The following is a 22,519-nucleotide window of genomic DNA, read 5'->3' as shown; positions in this document are numbered from 1 at the left end:
CACATACATGTGCGCACACATGCACATTCACAAACACACACGCACACGCACTCACACACATACACTCACAAACACACACATACTCACATGTGCGCACACATACACACATGCGTACGCACACACATATATGCACACACGCATACTGACACACACATACACACACAAGTACACACATGCACACACGTGTGCACACACTGCCCCAAATACCTGGGCCAACTGTGGGAATGGGCCTTGCTGGTGCCTTTGGGGTTCCAAGGCTGGCTACTTGGGCCCCAGCAGAGACGAACACAGTGTGCCCGTAGGCACAGTGAGTGCTGCAGAGTTCAGGGGAGACTGGGAGTGATCCCAGGTGAGCGGGAGTTTCCCCTGGGGTGAGAGAACCCAAAGGTGTTTCCGAAGCCGCGACATCATGTGCCCATGTGCCACCATGGGGTTTGGCTGCTGGCCTCAGCATCCGTCCCAACATAAATGTCTTTGAAACAACAAAAAGTGCAAAATTCCGAAGCGTCTGTCTCGGACGCGCAGAGCCTTGGTTTTGGGCCGCTACACATGTTAGGGAGTGTGATCATGGTCTCATCCGTGTGTCTTTGGTGGGGACAGCAAGACGAGGCAGGAAAGGGCAGTGGTGAGGTGCTCTAGGAGAGAACTGTGCCGTCCAGGGAGAGGCGTGGGTGTTGATTGACACCTGTCCTGCCCTCTCATCTGTCCATCCCTCTCTCACTTGTTCTCCCCTTGGCCTCGGCTTTTCCCTGAAATCCTAGATTCGGGCGGAGCTGTTACCCCACATGCTCTGACCTGGGAGGCCCTCCGGCGACTCGGCCTGCCCACATACACCTTTGCAGAATGGGGCTGCATCTTCCCCAGGCCTGTACCAGCCTCGCCTCATCAGCTAGTGATGAGCTGTGCTTTGGTCGTGGTGCACAGTGTGGCCATGACTGGTCCCTGCTGTGGATACGGTATATATCGCCTTCTAGACCCATCTGACCGCTCTAACCTAGTGCAGCTACGTCCACCACTGTGTGCCTTCCCCATAGGCACAGACGTTCACCTACGAGCCTGCGTCAGGGGGGACGCAAGCACACAGGCAGCAAGGACAGCACACCTGTGCTCATGTGTTTTACATGCCTGCTCTTTGGTGAAGATTCATGCCTGAGTTTTTAGCTTCCTGTGTTTGCAAAGAGCCAGTTAATCCCCCTCTCCCCCTTCCTCCTCCAGACAGTGCTGTAGTATTCTCGATTTCAGGGGTGACCTTCCATCCCCCACCGACACAAACCTCCTCGCCCCTCCTCCTTCTCAAATCCCCCTCTCCCCCACTCTACCCAGCAGAGTACAGTGAACTCTGCCTTTTCCTTCTTTCACCTGCCCCTTCGCAGAGGGTCCCTCTGGATGCTTTCATTCGTCTCTGGCCATCTTTTTGTAAAATAAGCCAGTCTCTCAGCCAACTGGCCCGAGACACACTCAGGGCTCAGTCATGGTGCATGGCTCTGTTCTGGTCCATATCGGGCTTTGCAGGCGGTTATTCTCTCGACCGTGAAGACAGCCGAATTGCACCCCGTGAAATTTTTATCCTTCCAATGACATGGATCGGCCTGAACTCATGCAGATGCAGGCTTCTCTTTTGCAGCTTCCAGATTTGCCTTTTCAGAATTCAAACGATATGGAGATCTTGGATCAGCACCCTGCCCTTCCCTCTCTGTTCCCTTTTTTGGATTTTGGCTGTAATCCTTCAAAGGATTACAAGACACGTCAGGCATTCACAGATTTTTCTGGAATTCTAAGCTTTTCTCTAAGAGGGAAACTTTTTTCTATTTCAGAAGGGAGGGTTGGGTCAGTGTTGGGTAAAGGGTGCTCAGGCAAGATCGGCTGCATCAGGGTGAGATAGCTGTAGACACGGAGTGCTCTGGGACTGTTCCTAGCCCTAGCTCAGGGGTCATGCCTGACTGTGCTTGAGGAAACAGGGGATGCCAGGAATCGAACTGGCATTGGCCACATGCAAGGCACTGAACCCCTGCACTATTTTTTCCAGCCCTGGGGAGAAACTCTTAGTGATACAGAACAAATGTCTGGCAAGTAGGAAGAAGGAAATATTTTCCCTACTAGTCAAACCCATTTTTTATTTTTGGCTTTTTGGGTCACACCCGGCGGTGCTCAGGGCTTATTCTTCGCTCTGCACTCAGGAGTTACTCCTGGTAGTGCTTGTGGAACCCCATGGGATGCCGGGGATCAAACCCGGGTCAGCTGCATGCAAGGCAAATGCCCTTCCCACTGTACTATTGCCTCGTCCCCCAGTCAAAACCCATTTTAATGCTCATGCTCCCCCAGATGCTGTCCGTGCCCCATCCGCAAGCCCCTTTCCTCTCCAGGTGAGCAGGTGAGAAGCAGCAGAGAACTGCCCCTGGTTTCTGTTTGCCAGCATGAGGGTCCTTGAGTGGCCTTGGGAGCTGCTCTGCATACAGAGACCCAGCTAAAGGCTACTCAGGGTCTCCCCCCAGCTCCATGCTGCCTGCCTGCTCTTCTCCTTCCCATTCCATAGATACACAGACTGAGGCTTGGAGGCGTTCAATGACTTGCTCAATGTCAGAGCTGATAGTACTGTAGCACTGTCATCCTATTGTTCACTAATTTGCTCGAGCGGGCACCAGGAACGTCTCCATTGTGAGACTTGTTGTTCCTGTGTTTGACATATCGAATACGCCATGGGGAGCTTGCCAGGCTCTGCCGTGCGGGCGGGATACTCTCGGTAGCTTGCCAGGCTCTCCGCAAGGGACGAGGAATCAAACCCAGGTCAGCCATGTGCAAGGCAAACGCCCTACCCGCTGTGCTATCACTCCAGCCATCAGAGCTGATAACTAGATGAACTAGTGCTTAAACCCAGGTGGGTCAAACTGGAGAGGCCAAGTTTGGGGTTTTGTTTTGTTTTGTTTTGTTTTTTAAGTGTCGTGGACATAAAAAGTCTTTTCAGGGTTCTAAATTTGAAAGTAAAAGCAAATCCTATGTAGAAACCTGGTTAGTAACTGCAAGAAATAGTTTACCATCGTTCTTTATTTAGCAGCTTCACCTCATTCACAAGAGTATGTGTTATAATGCTCTTCTTCATAAAATGAGACCAAGTTCTGTTTTGTTTTGGTTTTTTTTGTGGGCCACACCTGAGGGTGCTCCAGACTTACTCCTGGCTCGGTGCACAGGGATCCTTCCTAATGGGGCTCCCGGGACTAAGGTCAGCCACATGGAAGGCATCCAGCCTACCTGCTATATTATTTCTTCAGTCCCCAAGACCAATTTCTTAATCACTGATATTTATTTGGCTTTCTTAAATCCCGCTCTGCATCTAGACCTGCTCATCTTCACTAGTAAGAGGAAGAGATGGGGGGCTGGAGTGATAGCACAATGGGTAGGGCGTTTGCCTTGCACGAGGCCAACCCGGGTCCGATTTCCAGCATCCCATATGGTTCCCTGAGCACTGCCAGGAGTAATTCCTAAGTGCAGAGCCAGGAGTAACCCTGGGCATCGCCAGGTGTGACCCCCCCAAAAAAAGATATGTATATCTATGGCTTGCTATCTGGAACTTAGAGTGACCCACTGGAATCTCTTTTTTTGTTTGTTTGGTTTTGTTGTTGTTGTTGTTGTTGTTTTTGAGGTTTTTTTCCTTAAATTTTTATTAGTGAAACATCATGAGGTACAGTTGTAGACTTACAAATTTTTGTGCTTTGGTTTCAGTTATACAATGATCGAATACCCATCCCTCCACCAGTGCCCATTCTCCACCACCACCAGTCCCAGTATCCCTCCCACCCCCTTCCCCCCATCCCACTCTACCACTGTGGCAGGGCATTCCCTTTTGTTATCTCTCTCCTTTTGAGTGCTGTGGTTTGCAAAAGAGACATTGAGTGGCAATCTTGTTCGGACTATAGTCTACTCTCATCACGCATTTCCCATCCTGAGAGGAACCTCCCAACACCCTTTATTTGGTGCTCCCTTCTCTATCTGAGCTGCCTTTTCCCCTAGCGTGTGTGGCTGTCCTCAAAGCCATGGAGTAATCCTCCTGGTACTTATCTCGGCTATTCTTGGGTGTTAGTCTCCTATTTTGTTACTTTATATCCCCCAGATGAATGCAATCTTTCTATGTCTATCCCTCTCTTTCTGACTCATTTCACTTAGCATGATACTTTCCATGTAGTACCACTTGTATGTAAATTTCATGACTTCATCCTTTCTGACAGCTACATAGTTCTCCATTGTGTAGATGTACCAAAGCTTCTTTAACCAGTCATCTGTTCTTGGGCATTCAGGTATTTTCCAGATTCTAGCTATTGTAAACAGTGCTGCAATGAACAGACAATTGCAGATGTGGCTTCGACTATACATTTTTGCCTCTCCGGGGTATCTTCCCAGGACTGGAATTGCGACCCACTGGAATCTCTTGATGTTGATTATTTCTTCTTTTTGGGTCACACCTGGCGATACTCAGAGGTTACTCCTGGCATTGCTCAGGGGAGCATATGGGATGCTGGGAATTGAACCCAGGTCGGCCACGTGCAAGGCAAAGGCCCTACCCGCTGTGCTATCGCTCCAGCCCCTTGATGTTGATTTTTATCTAAAATAATAGTAGATGAATCGTTCTCCCAATTACTCATACAGGTCACAGGTAGCAGTGGACTCTACCACTTTCTCCTGCTCACAGCTGGGACTTGCTGTTGTCCCAGCCATGGAGATGAGAGTCCCAAGGCTCCCACAGGTGAAGAGATTCACTCATCAGGGAGCAGGGGCCCATGTTGTGAACTGCAGACCCTCGGCCAGCTCAAGGTTCACACGTCCAGCCTCATGCTTCATCCAGTACTCAGCATCTTCATAGACTGAACATTTTCTCATTTGTCCACTCAGCTCACTCTACCTGTGTACCTGTTCAGCTTGAACAGATGACATTCTTTTCTTTTTGTTCTTTTTTCTTTTTGGGTCACACCCGGCGATACCCAGGGGTTACTCCTGACTCATGCCCTCAGGAATTACTCCGGGAGGTGCTCAGAGGACCATATTTGATGCTGGGAATCGAACCTAGGTCAGCCCCGTGTAAGGCAAATGCCCTACCCGCTGTGCTGTTGCTTCAGCCCCCAGATGACATACTTTTAAACATTCTTAATTAAAACTTTTAGGCCTCCTGAGCAGAGCTGGGGGGGGGGGGGCACTAAGGGTCACTTCCGGCCACTGTCAGCCTGACTGTGTGTGCAGTCCCAGCTAACACAAGGGAGCCCTGGGGCCACACCCAAAATATGTTTTGGGGAGTATACAGTGCTGGCTTGGAAGTCAGGATTAATGGATGCAGGTCTATGCTCCAGCTCCCCCGGCCCTACATGCTAACCAGGTTTGTGTGTGCACATATCATGGCCTTCAGAGTGCTTCTCACTCAGCTGAGGAAGGGTCACTCACCAGCTCACAGGTTCATCAGGAAGTTTACTTCAGGAAAACCAGGAGAGAGCTATGCAGACATGCCGGGGCAGGAAGCCTTACTTGGGCAAAGTCCAAGAAGGTTTCCAGACCAGGATGACATGGGATGGGACTCAAGGCAGATGAGGAATGACCTCAGGAACATTCAGGAGTCCCAGAGAAGGCCAGCTGTTAAGGGCCTGGCAGAATCTGGGAGCAGAGGAGCCCCATGTGGGTGGGTCAGAGGGCGGGACGGTGTCTAAAGCGGGGAGTGGCAAGAGCTGGAAATAAAGGGAGTGTCCAGGATGCACAGAGTTTAGACTTTCTCCTGTAGGCACTGGACAATCCCCAGAAGCCCTTTGTTTGACGGCAATAGCATCACTTCATGTCGCAAAGACCAGTCAAGGATATTGGGGCCAAAGGAGAGAGGACAGATGGGAGCGTGTCTCAAACAGGGGTCATGCTTCCAAGGCCGCACCGGTGTCCCAGAGGTGAGATGAGTCATGGGTCCAGAGAAAGCTAGCTCGGGCCAGAGGCAGCAGCCTACAAGAATGAGAGCTCAGACGGGAACTTCCCTTAGTTTGCTGGGAAGAGGCAGAAGAGCCAGGCATTTTGTATGAAAATTTCCCCACTCTTTAAACACTGGGGTTCATTGAAAAACTTTTTGTTGGTGAGACACATCCCTTAATACTCAGGAGTTACTCCTGACTCTCCACTCATCCCCCTGAGGTGCTTGGGGACCATATGGGTTGATGGGGATTAAACCTGGGTTGGCCGCATGCAGGACAAATACCTTACCTGCTGTACTGTCACTCCAGACCCTCATTGAAAAATTTTAAAGTACTATGAATACCAATAAGAAGAAATGTGGGGGGGGGGGGGTTGGGGCACTAGTTTCTCCACCCAGTTGCCAGTTGCTAAAGGCTGCAGCTGTTTATTTGTGTGGTGTGGACAGAGATGAGGAGAGCATGGAGACTAGCTAGGGAGTGAAGAACCCCCAGGGCATGAGAACCCTTCAGAGGTAAGGATGGCTGGCATGGGGAGCCAGGTGCTTCAGGAGGGAGAAAGAAGGAGAAGCAGAGTTCATGAATGATCTGACAGGTGTCTGCCCCTCCCCACACGTTAAGGCCATTTACATTTTTGGCAGTATTTTTTTTTATATGAAGTAGTGAAATCGGGCTGAATTCACTCTGGTTGCAAATGGACTAATAATATTATACCTGGAGTCAACATCCGAGCTCAGACCCATGAGCAGAGAGAGCTCGTGTCAAGGACCCGTGGCATGGAGCAGCCAATTTGCTTGACAAATAAGGGCAGTGAGACTTTTTGGGGAAAGTACGGATTTCAGTCAAGTGTTGAAATAACAATCAAGGAGACCTTTCATGTCAGGAGATCTGAGCTCTGAATCAGAAGCCTAGAGGGCAAACACACCTGCTTGGCACCCACCCCTGACTGGTTTAGAGTCACCTTTTCAGAAGAGCCATGTCAGGAGGGTTGTTTTTTTCTTTTTTTTTTTTTTTTTGTGGGGGAGGCAGCCTTGGGGTTGTCAGTGGAGTCATCTTCATGTCTGACTTCCTCGTGTTCTTGGTTCTTTAGAAGTTGCTCTTTGGTATAGAAGATATTCCAAACCACCCAGCACCCCCTGAGCGTTTTCTTGGCTAAACCTCACCCCACCCCACCCCACCCCCCAGAGCAGGATCACAGACTTTGCCTTTGGCCGATGAATATTTCATCTTTTACAGTTGGGTGGCTGTCTCTGTTTCTGGGACATTGCTCCACATGCGCTAATGAATTATTTAGCACCCGTCTGCGGTGTTCCGAAGCTCCAGGCTAAAGGCGGTGGTGGTGGGTGCTGTGGGCAGAGCCCAGTCCAGATGTGCCCGTTCTCTCCACTGACCAGTGCATCTGCTTTGGTTTGTGTGCAAAGGTCCCAGACAGACACGGAAGGGAATGTCACTGCCGAGTCCGGCTCTGCAGGCGTGAGCATGGAGCCAAGCCACTACACCAAGAGTGGACAGCCCGCTCTGGAAGAACTCACCGGTGAGTACTGAGCCCAGAAATGCTGGATCTGTTGTGGTGATGAGATCTCCCATGGAAGTGTCTACTGCTGGCCGCCCGGCATGAGCCAACTTGATGTGAGGTTGCTGTTCTGTAGTATTGATTGAGAAACCTTATTTTTTCTCTTTGCAGTTTTCTTTTTCTTTTCCTGTTCACGCTTTCTTGTGAGCTCTGACTCTCTGCCATCCCATGCTCACCCTATCAATATGTTACCTCATTTGACCTGTTGCCAAATCTGATTTTTAAGCTCTATTCCCACTCCATCCATTTACTGACTCAGTGCAGGCTGCTCTGATACAAAGACGCTGACTTAACTTTGCATCTCCTTGTTTATTCTTCAGATAAAGTTGCTTTCCAAGAAGAGTCAGAACTCAAAAAACTCTTTTTTTCCCCTCTCCTGTGTGGAAGTCCTGATTGAAATGTGTTTGTAACAGGCTTTATTCATTGGAAAGAAGACCACAGTCTGCTCCTTCTACCAACCCCACCAAAAAAAAATTTGATTTTATTTAACTGTAGTCCAGATAATTGTGGTTAAAGATTATTATGTTTTTTTAAAAAAGTACATTGCTTTCTATTATTAATTTCACAAATATTTATTTAATAATGTTTATCAGATCCTTTTTGTTTGCTCATTTGTGGGACATTCCTGGGGGTGCTGGGGGCTCTGAGCTCAGTGATCACTCCTGGAAGGGTTCAAGGAACCATATATGGTGCCAGTGACCAAACTGGGGTTGGTCATATACAAGGGAAGTACCATAACCCCTGTCCTATCTCTTTGGCCCCGAGTACCAGGTCTTTATATAAAGAAGAGCAAGCACCTGAGTTAGTTTCCCACTGCGGTGCCTTCGGAGTCAGCACTTTCTCCATCTCTCTTTCTGCTCTCTCTGCCTGTGCTCCGTTACCTTCTGATCAGGGTAGCAAACAGCTGTAATAGTTACAGGTAAATCACACCATTCTTTTGGTATCTTATCTTTTCCAGAGTTGGGCCAAACATTGAAACCCTATTTAAAATCCACTGATTTATAAACAGAGATTTTTAAAAGGACAAAATATCTATGACCACACAACATCGTAATAGCCCCCATGGCAGGTGGAAATCGCAAGATGAGTGATTGAATTTTACCCCCATTGTCATTAGCTGCATTTCAGAGGATTTGAGCATTTGAATTGTGTCTGGTTACACTGGCAGGGCAGTGATGGAGAAGAGTGTTTTTAAGCCATTTGTAAGTGATCCATCTCAGGGTGGTTCCACACCCCACATTTGGGACTGATTTTTACCTTCCTTTCCCTTGAAAAGGGGAATGTGTAGCTTCCCCACATGAATAGCTGCCAAGAGGGCCCAGCTCTGGGCGAAATGTGTGGGGTTCAGACACACAACCACGTAGTCTTCATACGCATTCCAGATCATGTTCCAGTTTGCTCCCATCAAAAGAGCCAGGTCATTGCCCTCAGCCCAGTTGGTGTTTATCAGATGCATGTTCCGTGGAGCTGACAGGATTCAGACACCTAGAGGCTCAGCAAAACCGCACATTTGAGAAGGAGAGACAGCCATTCCAGAACATACCTCTTGACACTTGAATTGCCAAGAGACAGACTGCAGCCTGTTCTCTCTCTCTCAGTCTCTGTCTCTCTCTCTCCTCTCTGTCTCTTTTTCTGTCTCTATATCTGTCTCTCTGTCTCTCTCCTGTCTCTATCTCCCCCTGTATCTGTCTCTCTGTCTCTCTTTCTGTCTCTTTCTCTGTATCTGTCTCTCTCTCTCTGTCTCTGTCTCTCTGTCTTTGTCTATTTCTCTCTCTCTCTCTCTCTCTCTCTCATTTTCCACCCTTTTCTCTCTGTGTACATCTCTGCCTCAGGACTATGAAACCAAGTAGGAGCTCAGAGAGATGCTGTCAATTGGCCTGGGAAACAGATCTTCTCCTTAGCCAGTCCTGCCTGATGAACAACAGAATTCATCAACCAGCCCTGCTTGACTAAGCGCTCTCTGGTATGAAGTCAGACGGTGTTGATTGCTAATGGAGATTTCCTACTCACTTCATGTTTATGTCCAATCAGTGGAACGCACACACATACACACATAATTTCCTGTGAATTATTTTATGAAGTCTCTGCCGAGCACTGCAAGGTCAAATTTAATTTATCCACAACCAGTCCTTGGACATGACAACAAATGGTGAATGCATTCAGAAATGGACATTTATGACACTGTTTCATCCATGGCTTAGTTCTTCCCCTCGCTTTTGCAGATGGGTATATTTCTTCATGGGCTTGGTCATTTGCATGAAATACAATCGAGATTTTTGAATTAGACGACACCACACTTATTCAGCCCATAAAACCCTTCTACCATTCAATGATGTATCATTTTTCCATCTCTTGTAACCAAAAGATAATTCTTCCAAAAGTTCTTCCCTTTTTTTTCTTATGTTGCCATTAATAGTGCAATGCCTTACTCTTGTGTTTCTAATCCCGGGATATAATTCAGTCTCCCAAATCTCTCAGCCCATTGCCATTCTTTTTCATGTAGCAGCTTATTCCTTATGTTTCCCTCTTCCACATACAGATCCCTGGTTCCTTCCATGCTCACTTTTCACCATCCCCCAAACCCTGTGCTGTTAGGTTCAGAATGTGGCTCATTCTCTTTCATGACTAGTGATGTGAGGGAGGGATGACTTTGGCCAATGCAAGAGAGCCACAAGAAGCAGGGGTATAACTCTCATTTTTTGTTGTTTTTTTTTTTTTGTGAACTAAAGACACCTGCCATTTCCTCCAAAATTGTGGGTGTGTATTAATTTTGTTGGTGGAAAAAAATCTTGCACTTTGCCCGCCTTCTAAGGACCAGGGTTAGCAGCTCAGAATGTGGTCTGCCAAAGCCAAGCATTTTAAGTCCAGAGTCCTACATTTTGTGTCCATGTTGCTCTCAAAATCTGTTTTTCTGTAGGGCTTGGTGGGGAGCAAAGAGTTCCCTGTAGAACCCTCCAGAGAAAAAACAGAAAAACCAGATTTAGGGAGCTCTCCTAGGTGTCAAGCCTGTAAACCCTACATGCCATCTGATTCTCTACTTATCCTGAGGGAAGGGCTTTTATCACCCCTGCCACACTCACACACACTCACAAACACACTCATTTGGGAAAAGTGAGTTACTTGTCCAGGGTCAGCTGGCAAATAGTGACAGTGCCACTTTTTAGACCCTTATGTGCTTTTTCTTCTACCTGTTCCAAACTTCTCTTAGACACTGAATATATTTTGGATGTCAATAGATTTGCATGAGGTTCCCCAAAGGACAGGTGCTAGTCTGTTGTTCTGTCTCAAAGATCTTTGAATTTCTAAAAGAGACTTAATGCAGATTAAAACACCCTCACAGGACCAGAGAGAGTACAGGGAGTAAGGTACTTGTCTTATATCCTGCCAACTTTGGACCCCCAGCACCAGATATGGTTACCAAGTACCACCAGGAATGACCCCTGAGCACAGAGCCAGGAATCGTGCCTGAGCACTGCTAGGTATGACCAAAACCCCCCCCTCAATATCAATACAAGGATATATAAGAAATAGAATTATGATGCTTTTGGTGTCTGATCAATGACAGTCATTTGAAACTGTCTTCCTAGAGCTTCCTACTAGGTATGTATTCACTGCTGTATTTAGAGTTATCCAAAGAATCTGCACCTTTTTGGGCATTCTTACCTTGATAAATTGGGGTCAGATTGGCAGTGAGAGATATCTAATTGGTAGCAATTACATTTTACATTCCCGCAAGGCCAGAGGGGTAGACAAGGTAGGCGTTTCATTATTGCTTTTCATTCAAAACACATACACGTGCTTTGAAGAATTGGGAGGGAAATGCAGGTTTTACTACTTTTCAGATAAGAAAAGTGCCTTCCGAATTTTCCTTGGTTAAAAGGGAGAGAGAAAATTGAAAACACTTGCCTTCCTAGGGATCGCGTTGGCTGCAGCAAATTTTCCCCCTTTAATCACAGATCACAGATTGTATGCAAGCTGCAGTCTCAATACTGGCAGCCATAAAGACCTTGTGTTCTGCTTCAGCAGGAAGGTTCATTCTAGGGTATCCTTCAGCTTCTTCTAGCCATAGGAATGCCCACTGCGGGGAAGTCTTAATGTCTAGTGTCAGTCGTACTTGCAACTCCCCTGATGGGCTCTGGAGATCTTGTTGGAAATGTGTTACCTGAGTCTCAAAACAGACGTGTATATAAACCTTTCACTGTGTATTCTTGAGTCTTTCTCAGCCCTCTCTGAAATTCCTTGAGAGGGAAATGTTTGATTCCTTTAACCTGTTGACACTGGCGCATGTCACAAGTAGCTCACACTTGGATGTGGCTTCATTGTTCCACACTGAAGCCCTGGCATCCAGGTCATCCCCATGTAAACCCAGTGTCGCAAATGGAACAGCCAGAAGGCCCAAGGCATAGCCAATCAGAGCTATGGGTGATCCTTCTTGGTGTTGATTCCTAGTACATTTGTGTCAGCTTGACCTCCGGCTGGCTGGGTATTTGTGGACACCCATGTCCGTAGACTGGCAGTCTCCCCCACCTGCCTCCCCCAGCAGCCCTGACGTTTCTTACTGGCCCCCTGCGCTTTAGTACCCGCAGACAAGGCTGAGTGTGGCAGGTATTGAGCTATCTCCAGGCCCGTTGCTGTTTCATCCCTGCACTGTCCTTTGAGGTCAGCGTTCTTGCTGTGTTCACTTTAGGGCTATGGAATCCAAAGGATGGAGAGGAACCGCATCTTCCCCAGGAACCTACAGGCCACAGGACAGCCAGGACTTGAGATGACATGACAAATGTAACCTAAAGAGGCAAACTTCTTTCTGTAGAGCTATTTGTGATTCACGGGTCTTTTTATAGCCACTGCAAATTGTCAAGTAGGACAGGAAGACAGGATGTATCATTGGGGATGAGATGATAAAATGCCTTGCCCACTTTTGGATAGCTCAAAATTCCTTTCTGAAAAGTGACCGGATTTATTCTGTCTCTGTCTTTATTGGAAACAGGGTAAACGTGTGTAAACATGGGATTAGGTGTTTTGCTTCTCCACAAGCTAGACTCCCCCATCTATTTTAAGAGGAGCCTGGAGGGAGAAGAAAAACTTCTTTGCTTGGATTTAACATCTTCCTTTGAACATTCATTCACCCATCTATGCATCCTTCCTTTTGTACATCCATCTCTTTATCCAACATTCATCCATTCATCCACCCCTCTATTCACCTATCCAATTGTCCATTCATCCACCCACCCTCTTATCCATCCTTCCATTCAACCATTCACTTACTACCCCTCCACACAACCTTTGATCCATTCATTTAGTCCATCATGCCTTTCCTCATTGTCAGATTCTTCTAAGAATCCCCAAGGGAGTTGGGTACTGAATTTGGACAATATTCTAGTCACAAACACCATCCTTGCTCTCAGGGACCTCATGATCCATCAAAAAGTCAAAGTTGCTTTATAAACCTCCTCTTCCTAGGGGAAGACCCGGAGGCTCGGCGACTGCGGACGGTGAAAAACATCGCTGATCTGCGGCAGAATTTGGAAGAGACCATGTCCAGTTTACGGGGAACTCAGGTTACACACAGGTAACTGCAGCATGCATGACTTGGTTGAGCTAGCTAGCACGGGCAGTCACACTGCTTCTCTCTGCCTCTGGTAAAGTGATTGGGTTAATAATGGAGTAAACGGGGTTGGAGCAATAGTACAGCAGGTAAGGTGTTTGCCTTGCCAAGAGACCCACATTGGATCCCCAGCACCCCATTGGGTCCCCTAAGACCCTGGGGGTAATTCCTGAGTGCAAAGTCAGGAGAAACCCCTGAGCATTGTCAGGTGTGACCCAAAAACAAAACAAACAAACAAACAAAAACAATGGAGTATATGTCCTTGATTCTCAAATCTTCAGGCACTCACCAAGAATGCCCTCCAGCCAACATGCCTAAATAAGGAGTACAAACCTGAGAAGGATTCCGGATTGCTCTGCAAAGCCAGTTGCTAGATGTGTTTCACAGGAAGTAAAGAAGCTCCATTTAAATTTCACTGTGCATGCATTTTCCATAGCTCTGGGCCTAGCTGCTGAACCAGCAGCTGCACTCCTTTTGACCTGTGTGATAAAGAGAATAACTTGAATTCCTACCCGCTCCTCTGATAACACCGTAATGTTGTTAGTCATGCACATAGTAAGACACCTAAGGAAATAATCCTAAAAACTCAGGATCATGTTTAAACCAGGATGCAGTTCGGTGAAACCTAGGAGTTTGTTGGAAACACTTGTCAGTCTGTTCTCCTTGTCAAGCAAGATGTGGAGGGGGCTGAGACCCCAGGCCCCGTTCATGGCTTTGAAAGAATCAAGTTTCACAGTCGGTGTTTGGTTTTGAGAATCAAGGCAAAGCCCCAATTTGCTCCCACCAGACTTCCACAAATCTGCAATTCAGGCTCTTGATGAATGAATGTGGAGAGGAGACCGCAAGACTCCCCTACTGCCAGCAGTTTTGGTAGATTGGGGTAACCACAGTGCATTCTGTCTTAAATAAAACTGGGGCTGTACCTCAGGGGACCCCACTCTGAGGAAATTGGGGCCACCAGCAGGTGAAGCTTTGAATCAGTTTTTCCAGGGGGGTGGTGATTTGGTCGGTCCCCTACACCTTTAGATATCTGAACACTTGAAAGCCAGAGGCAGGACCCAGTGACCCTGTTATGAGGTATGAAGCATCCCCTGCTTCTACCATAATCACCGAAGCTGCCCACAGTTTGATGGTTTCTTGGCTTGAACTCAGATGGTGATCAGGACAGAGAAATGGCAAGATGGTTCTTCTGCAAAAAAGACTCATGTAGCCCAGTTGGGAAATCTCTGTGGCAGCTCTGAGGAGTTTTAGCAATGTCCTCTCTGAGCCGTGAAGCCTGTGGGGAGTTCACGTGACTAGGCCTGAGCTCCATCATGGCAGAGCCATGTTGTGTAATTCAGTGTATCCCTGTTCTCAACTCCCAGCTCCAAAGCATCTTTCCTGGATTCTCAATTCAGATGTCATTTTGGACAAAATGTGGGGGAAAAGATTGAGGAAAATGGACCTTATAGAATTCAAGGAGCAGGGCTCTTCCCACTGCTTAGTCAGGAGGGAATGGCAGAGGTGAGCTGTTGCATTAGGTGATTCTTACTTTGAATGGGCACACCTTGGCTTTAGGAAAGGAAGGCTGTGCCACTGCTTGCAGATCATTCTAGAATGATAGGACAGATGGCACCTCTCTGGCCTGTCATTCCTAGTCCAGTATTTTCTACTTCCTTCCATGGTTTGGGAAGAAGATTCCAATAGTTAAGATCATTTCATCAAGGTAGTTGTGAGTAGTGGACCTCCTGTCCCATGGGTTTTGGGGGTATATCTCCCCCAAGTTTTTCAGAATATTGCACAGATGCACAGTTTCAGCTTTTACTCCACCCCCCCCCCCAATGTATAGGCTTAGGATGTACAGAATGACGACTTGATTTAGAAATGTGAGTTCATTCACCATAGTTCCACTAAGACGCATCTTCCAGGTCTGGAGCAGTAACACAGAAGGTAGGGCGTTTGCCTTGCACGCAGCCAACCCAGGTTCGATTCCCAGCATCCCATATGGTCCCCCAAACACCGCCAGGAGTAATTCCTGAGTGTGTGAACCAGGAGTAACCACTGTGCATCGCCAGGTGTGACCCAAAAAGCAAAAAAGTAAAAAAAGACATCTTCCCATTTTGGTACAAGGATAAGAAAAAAGAAAGAAGGGAGAAGAACAATTACGTAGTTATTGCCAGGAGAAGTTTTTGTTTTGTTTTGGGTTTATACCCAGTGGTGCTCAGGGTTTTCTCCTGGCTCTGCACTCAGGATCACTTCCGTCGGGGCTCAGGGAACCTTATGGAGTGCCAGGGCTCAAACTCAGGTGCACTGCATGGAAGGCAAGTGCTCTACTTGCAGTCCTCTCGCTCCAGACCCAAGGGACATGTTGTTGGGTGGTTTTTTTTATTATTATTATTATTTTTTATTTATGAAAAAGTGAAAGAACTGCATGCCAGTCATGCAGCATGAATATCTGCGGTAGAGGCTGGGGCTGACCCAACACCCACCTTTCTAATTTCAGCACCTTGGAAACCACCTTCGACACCAATGTCACCACGGAGATAAGTGGGCGCAGCATCCTCAGCCTGACGGGGAGACCCACCCCGCTGTCCTGGAGACTCGGCCAGTCCAGCCCGCGGCTCCAAGCGGGAGATGCCCCTTCTCTGGGCAACGGGTACCCGCCTCGCGCCAACGCCAGCCGCTTCATCAACACCGAGTCGGGCCGCTACGTGTACTCGGCCCCGCTAAGGAGGCAGCTGGCCCCCAGGGGCAACAGCCTCTGCCACGTGGACGTCTCGGACAAGGCGGGCCCGGACCTGGAGCTGGAGGCCATCAGCATGGACGCGCCGGGCTACATGAGTGATGGGGATGTGCTGAGCAAGAACATGCGCGCCGAGGACCTCACGAGCGGGTGAGTGCGGGGCCGCGCCCCCTGCAGGCCGAGCGCTGCACGGCACCGGCTTCTCTCCGGGACTAGAAGCCTTTGGATGGGTGGATGGTGGGGCGCAGAGGGCAGGCTGCTCCCACTCTTTGCCCCTGTACCTGCCTCGGTTGTGTGGCACCGGGGAGGGCCTGATGCCAGGCTGAGAATCTCGAGACCTGAGCCATCCGTCCAGGCCTGGCCACCAATGTGCTGGGGGAGCTACAGCCAAGCCCCGCCCCGTGCCCACTTGCAGCAAACTCTGCAGACAGCCCGTTTTTTGTGCCAGACTCCCCATTCCAAACCGCACAGTGCCTGCCTTGGAATACAGACCTTCGCATCACCTACCTGGTCCTTTGCCTTGCCTACCTCTCCCAGCTCCTGTAGCTCTCAACCCACCTTGCTTCTCTCTTCCGGAGCACTTTGGTCTAATTGCTGCCGGCACACTTTTCTGGCTCCTGGCCTTTGCACAGACAATCCATGTCTCAGCGGATTCTGTTCCCCAAGTCTCTGCATGGCTGGCTGCTCAGTGGCCTCCTCTCAGAGGGTCCCTCAGAGGTTACCGTCTTGTAGTCTCTTAACCTACTCTCATGTCTGTTTCCTGTTTCTGTCACCTCCCTTCCGGTTTTTAGGGGGGAGGGTCAGGGAGAGGGTGAGGCAAGAGGCACATCAGGCTGTACTTACTCCTGGCTCTGCGCTAAGGGATCACTTCTGGCAGGCTCAGGGGACCATATGGGATGCCAGGGATTGAACGCTGGTTGACTAGTATGCAAGGCAAGCACCCGCCCTGCTGCAGTATCTCTGCCTCCTTCTCATCTGTTTTGTTAGCCTTTCACTGGTCCACCTGTCCCCTCCTGCTTCCAAAAACAAAAGCCATGAAACAGGGGGCGTGGCCGCCAAATCCCCAGTGTCTTATACAAATGAAAGGAGAAAGTCAGTATTGCTGGCTTGAGGGACATGTGACTCAATGGGCAAAGGACGTATGCGGTCAGGGTAAGTCATGCTGTTACCATGGACAGCAAGAGAGGCTTAGCGCCTTGCTCTGAGCTCCACTTGCCATTGGTATAACAGGAATTCTTTTAAGTTGAGTTTTGGGTTTGTGGGTTTTTTGGGGTTTTTTTGTTGTTGTAGTTTGGGTTTTTTTTTTTTTGCTTTTTTGGGGGGAGTCACACCCAGCAATGCACAGGGGTTACTCCTGCTTCTGCACTCAGGAATTACTCCTGCTGTTGCTCTGGGGACCATATGGAATGCTGGGAATCGAACCAGGGCCAGCCTCGTACAAGGCAAACGCCCTACTCACTGTGCTATCACTCCAGCCCCTTGTTTTTCTGGGGTTTTTTTTTTTGGGGGGGGGGGCGGGGGGGGGAGTTGGCACACCCAGCAGTGCTCTCAGAGGGTGCTTCCTGCTCTGTGCTCAGAGGTCATGCCTGAAGATGGGTAGGAGATCATGTGGTGCTAGCAATTGGACCTAGGCTTCCTGCACGGAAAGCATGCACTCAGCACACGTGAGCTAGCTCTGTAGCCACGAGGGGATTTTTGGGTTTTGTTTTAATATATGCACTAAAGAGTTCATCTTGGGGCTGGAGCAATAGCACAGCAGGTAGGGCATTTGCCTTGCGTGCAGCCGACCCTGGTTCGATCCCCAGCGTCCCATGTGGTCCCCCGAGCACTGCCAGGAGTAATTCCTGAGCTCAGACCCAGCAGGAAGCCTTGAGCACTTCTGGATGTGGACCAGACACACCACACACACACACACACACATACACACACACACCAAAAAAAATAACAGTTCATCTTAATGTTCAGTAAGTCTTATTCCTCGCTGCCAGGTCATTCTATTTATGTTGATGTAGTTGCAACGGTGTCCACCAGGGGGAGACATTGAAACAGTCTGGTTTCTTTTGCAGCTGCATTCAGAGCCTTTATCCCCCACTACAAAGCACAAATGTTTACATTTCAGTTCCTGATCTGGAAAGCTTACATTTTTAGCAAATGAGATAAGCAGCTCAGAGCAAGTGCAGATAAAAGTGTAGAAATGTAAGCAAACCACCCAATTATTGAAATCGGAGAACCCTGGGTCTGGCTTTTCTCTCTTGCTCCCTCCCACCCCCATTCCTTTTAATGTACAAATTTACCTTTAAAATGAGGAGTCGCCCAGGTGGCTTTTAATGCTGCTTGTAGTCGGAACAATCTCGAAAGCTCATTAAGCCTGGCTCCTGTCTGAGATGCACGTAGCCTTTGCTTTGAGGCTCCCCTGTTAGTTTGCATTCAGGGGCTGGGGCGCAGCCCACATCCCTGCCTGCCCTTTGTACTCAAGTTTCATCTTATAAACATGACAACGTTGTCGTTATTGAAAGACGGGTCATTTATTCTGTGCCACAGAGCCCAGTTGGTCACCTCCCCACGGCTGTTGACAGTTAGCGGAAAGAAAACGGACTGAACTCAAATGGGTGTTTCAGGCGGCCAGCTCTGCTGCTAGCACTTGGCGAGCCTGGCACGGTGGGACTCGTCTCGGTAACTCCCCTGAGCTAACCTACAATTAATAGGTTACCAACCCGCTGTAATTAAGCTTCTCTTTGAGGTTGTATCTGATTCATGGCCAATATCTGATGAAGACACAAGGTGTAGACAGTGTCTAGATGTCTTATCGACCTGAAACATCTCGGCACTTGGGAACAATGCGATGACTCAAGTGTTTAATAACAGAAGGTTTTAGGGGACATAGCCTTGATGTGTGAGCAACTTAGAAATCCTTGAGGAGGCTCTCTTAGGAAAACACTTGTAAAAAAAAAAAAAAAAAAAAAACCTCTAGCAAATTTATTTAGAAAGCCTAATAGGGAAGTTAATCCTAGCTCCTAAAAACCTGAGATCATGTGTTTTTAAAATGCCACTTTTACAAATGCCATTTTTACAAATGGTGTTGTAGGGGCCAGGGCAAGAATACAGCAGATAAGGGGCTTGCCTTGTACACAGCCAAACCAGGTTCAGTCCCTGGCACCCAATATGGTCTCCCGCACTGCACCAGGAGTGATCCCTGAGTGCAGAGCCAGGAGTAAGCTCTGATCATTGCTAGATGTGGTTCCAAAGCAACAACTAACAATAAAGTGACACTGTAGGCTTTAGAGATAGTACAGGGGAATGGAGTTTGCCTTGCAGGTGACCGATCCAGCTCAAATCCTCAGCATCACATATGGTCCCCTGTTCTCCACCAGATCACAGTGAGCCCTGGCACAGCTGGATGTGACCCCAAGCGCCCAAAATAAAATGTCTGAATTTAGTATAAACATATGTTGATGTCTCTAGCTCATGTTCTCTTGTGGATATTCACCACATTTTACCACAAAGCTGTCACCAAGTTTATGCCTGTGTGTGTATTTGGCTTTTGGGGTGACACCTGCTGATGCTCAGGGGTTACTCCCAGCTCTGCACTCAGAAATTACTCCGGGCAGTGCTTGGGGGACTATATGTGATGCCAGGGATCAAACCCAAGTCAGCCACAAGGAAGGCAAATACCCAACCTGCTCTAGCCCCTATGCCAATACTTTTGAGGGGAAAAAAACAACCAAAATGTTTTGGGCTACAATTATGTAACATTTTTTTAAAAAGTATTTGCTAATTGATTTATCACAGGTTTACAATACTATAGAGATTATATGTATAACACACCACTTCCATCCCACCAGTATCTCCTTTGCCCCACACCCCCGGCCCTCTATCGATCGCCATGGTTTTTACTGAAACTGCGGATTCGTTTTGTTGTTGTTTTGGTTGGTGAACGGCACATCTGGTGATGCTAAGGGGCTTCTCCCTCCGCAGTCCTTGGGGATCACTCCTAGCAGTGCTCAGGAGGTGATGAGTCTTGCTTTAAATTGTGCAAGTATTACCTAAAAATATGGTGCCGCAACTAATCAGATGGCAGTGGTTTTGAGGTGAAAGTACCTCTGTATGTCCCTTAGTAGTTTTCATGGGACTGGAATGATTTTAGTCCCATTACTTTAGTTCTTAGCTAAGGAACCTACAGGCGAATTGCCCTATGTCTCTGCGCCTGTGTGTATGCCTCTGTGTGTCTGTGTGTGTGTGTGTGTAACTCTCGCATTGCACTTTGGATTGACCAAGGGTATCTACAGACTTGAGAAGTTGTCACTGCTTCCTTGTATTAGACTGAGACGTTGGGCATCGGCTATAGTTACTGGGGCCAATATAAAAGTAACAGACGAAGATGTCTCTTACGAAGTTTTGATCTGTGAAGTCAATCCATCAACTCTGTCTAAAAATTCAGAGTGCCATATGGTACAGAATGAAATGAAAAGGACAGACTTACCATCCATATGTTTGGAAGGATGATTCCCTCCCCCCCCCCGCCTTTTCAAAGGGGGCTCTGAGTTGTATCATCTTCCAGAGTGTAGATATACATCCTAGAGGGGAAAAAAGGACCCTTTCAATTTAGCATCAGGAAGATTGCCTGCCAAGAGCTCACCTGGCTTTCTTGTGTGGTGGGAATAGATCTCAGCCTCTTAATTGGATGTCGCAGACTCTGAATGTCTTTCCTCACCTGGCCACTCCCCCTCGATGCCCTGGGCCGCCTATCCTTCTTCACCAAAGGTGGTTTCCAGCTATTTCTGGACTTTTTCCAGAATTTCTCCCTGGAATTTCCCCTAAAACCTAACCGAGCCCAGGAGAGAAAACAAAATGCCTCCACTGAGATGGCCTCCCGGATTCTGTGTCAAGCTTCTGGCCATCTGGAGCCCACTCTGCCTTAGATGTGGGCTTTTCCTTCTTCCTGGGAAGTGTTTAAAATAGGGTGGGTGGTATTGGGGGGCCAGGGGAAGGCTCATTGGCCTGTGCTCAGGGCCAGGATTCTAAACCAGGACACAGCAGCCTGCAAGGCAAACACTTGAGCCTTTTTTTAATATTCCAGCCCCAGATTTGAGATTTCTTCCTGGTTCTACCAAACCTACCAAAGTTCTTAATCTTTGTTGCTCCATAGTTGGAAGCCTGTCTCTTGAGTGGGCGGGGAGAGGACAGCTGGAATAGAGAAGGGATCACTAGAAAATGATGGTTGGAGGAATTGGTCGGGATGGGAGATGTGTGCTGAAAGTAGATAAAAGACCAAACATGACAACCTCTCATTATCTGCATTGCAAACCATAATGCCCAAAAGTAGAGAGAGACTATGGGGAATATTGTCTGCCATGGAGGCAGGGGGAGGGTGGGAAAGGGAGGGTATACTGGGGATATTGGTGGTGGGGAATGTCCACTGGTGGAGGGATGGAAGTTTGATCATTGTGTGATTGTAACTCAAACATGAAAGCTTGTAACTATCTCATGGTGAATCAATAAAACTAAAAAAAAATCTACCTGCAAAAAAAATAAGTTCTTAATCTTTGGGAATTGGAGGCAGAGTTTGGAAAAGCATCTGGTAAAGGATCTGCAGTGCTCAAGAATTGTCATGCCCTGTGTGTGTGTGTATATGTCTATGTGTGTATGTGTCTGTGTGTATGTGTGTGTGTCTGTGTGTCTGTGTAAACATGTGTGTGTGTGTGAGTGTGTGTGTGTGTTCCACCTGACACTTAGTAGTTCCAGTGCCTTTTCTTCTCTTAGAGACTAGCATGGTAACTATTTAATCGCTGTTCTGTGAATGACCCATTCTCCCAGCCTAGCCCCCCTCCCCGCCCCCTGCCTAGCCTTACCAGACTTTGGTCTTTGGTTTTCTGTGATATCATCCTCAATGTTCCTTCAATGTTTCTATTCACCGGACATGAAGCAGCCATTTGCCTTTTTGATGCAATGCATAGCTCCACCTAGTGGCCCATACAGGATGGAGTGCTGTGGTTTCACCTGATTTCTTTCTTTTATTTTGCTTTTTTTTATTATTTTATTTTTTTTTTTTATCTTTTTTAGGTGATGCTCAGGGGTTACTCCTGGTTCATGCACTCAGGAATTACACCTGGCGGTACTCAGGGGACGATATGGGATGCTGGAAATAGAACCCCGGTTGGCCGCGTGCAAGGCAAACATCCTACCCGCTGTGCTATTGCTCCAGCCCCTCACCTGATTTCTAACTGAGAATCATTCCACTGGTTTCACCCTTGAGCACTGAGAAAGTAGGGAAAGCCAGCTCCTGAGCATGCTGGGTTTTCCCTGTTGGGTTTTATGTTTATTTATTTGCTCTATGACTGAGGCCTTCCCTCTTAGCTGTCAGAAGGCTCCATGGACAGGTCACAGCCTGGCCTGTGACCACCAGGAGCCACCATCCCTGCTGACATACTTCATAAAGACGCCAGGGAATTTCCACCGGCTGACTGAAAAATATCATCAACTAGGAGACTGACGTAGCAGATGTTTGATGTCTCAGTGCTCAGGAGGCCAGAAGGACAAAGTCAAGGTCACAGTACTGCTAAGGGTTCTGCTAAGAGCCCTCATGGCTGGTGGCTGGCAGGGGAGAAGAAGAGGGTGTGTCTATCTTCTTTCCCAGAGGCCCCAGCCTGGGACCCAGTGACCACCTCGGGCCCTGTCTCGCAGTCCATCACACT

The 22,519-nt window shown here is 48.0% G+C and overlaps 1 protein-coding gene across 7 annotated transcripts in view; it reads left to right on the top strand.

Annotated features, from left to right (window-relative positions):
* The window catches only part of NAV2 (neuron navigator 2), an 822,647-nt gene that overhangs the window by 627,287 nt on the left and 172,841 nt on the right, over positions 1-22,519 (top strand). For all 7 annotated transcript variants that reach the window (XM_056130622.1, XM_056130618.1, XM_056130629.1 and 4 more), the window contains 3 exons: positions 7,349-7,461; positions 12,961-13,069; positions 15,588-15,977. In XM_056130622.1, the coding sequence (XP_055986597.1) occupies positions 7,349-7,461; positions 12,961-13,069; positions 15,588-15,977 (612 nt within the window). The remainder of the gene's footprint in view (positions 1-7,348; positions 7,462-12,960; positions 13,070-15,587; positions 15,978-22,519) is intronic.

The sequence above is a fragment of the Sorex fumeus genome, unplaced genomic scaffold (assembly GCF_029834395.1).
Source record: "Sorex fumeus unplaced genomic scaffold, SorFum_2.1 ptg000007l, whole genome shotgun sequence".
NCBI lineage: Eukaryota > Metazoa > Chordata > Mammalia > Eulipotyphla > Soricidae > Sorex > Sorex fumeus.
This window is presented reverse-complemented; position numbering and strand designations above follow the sequence as displayed.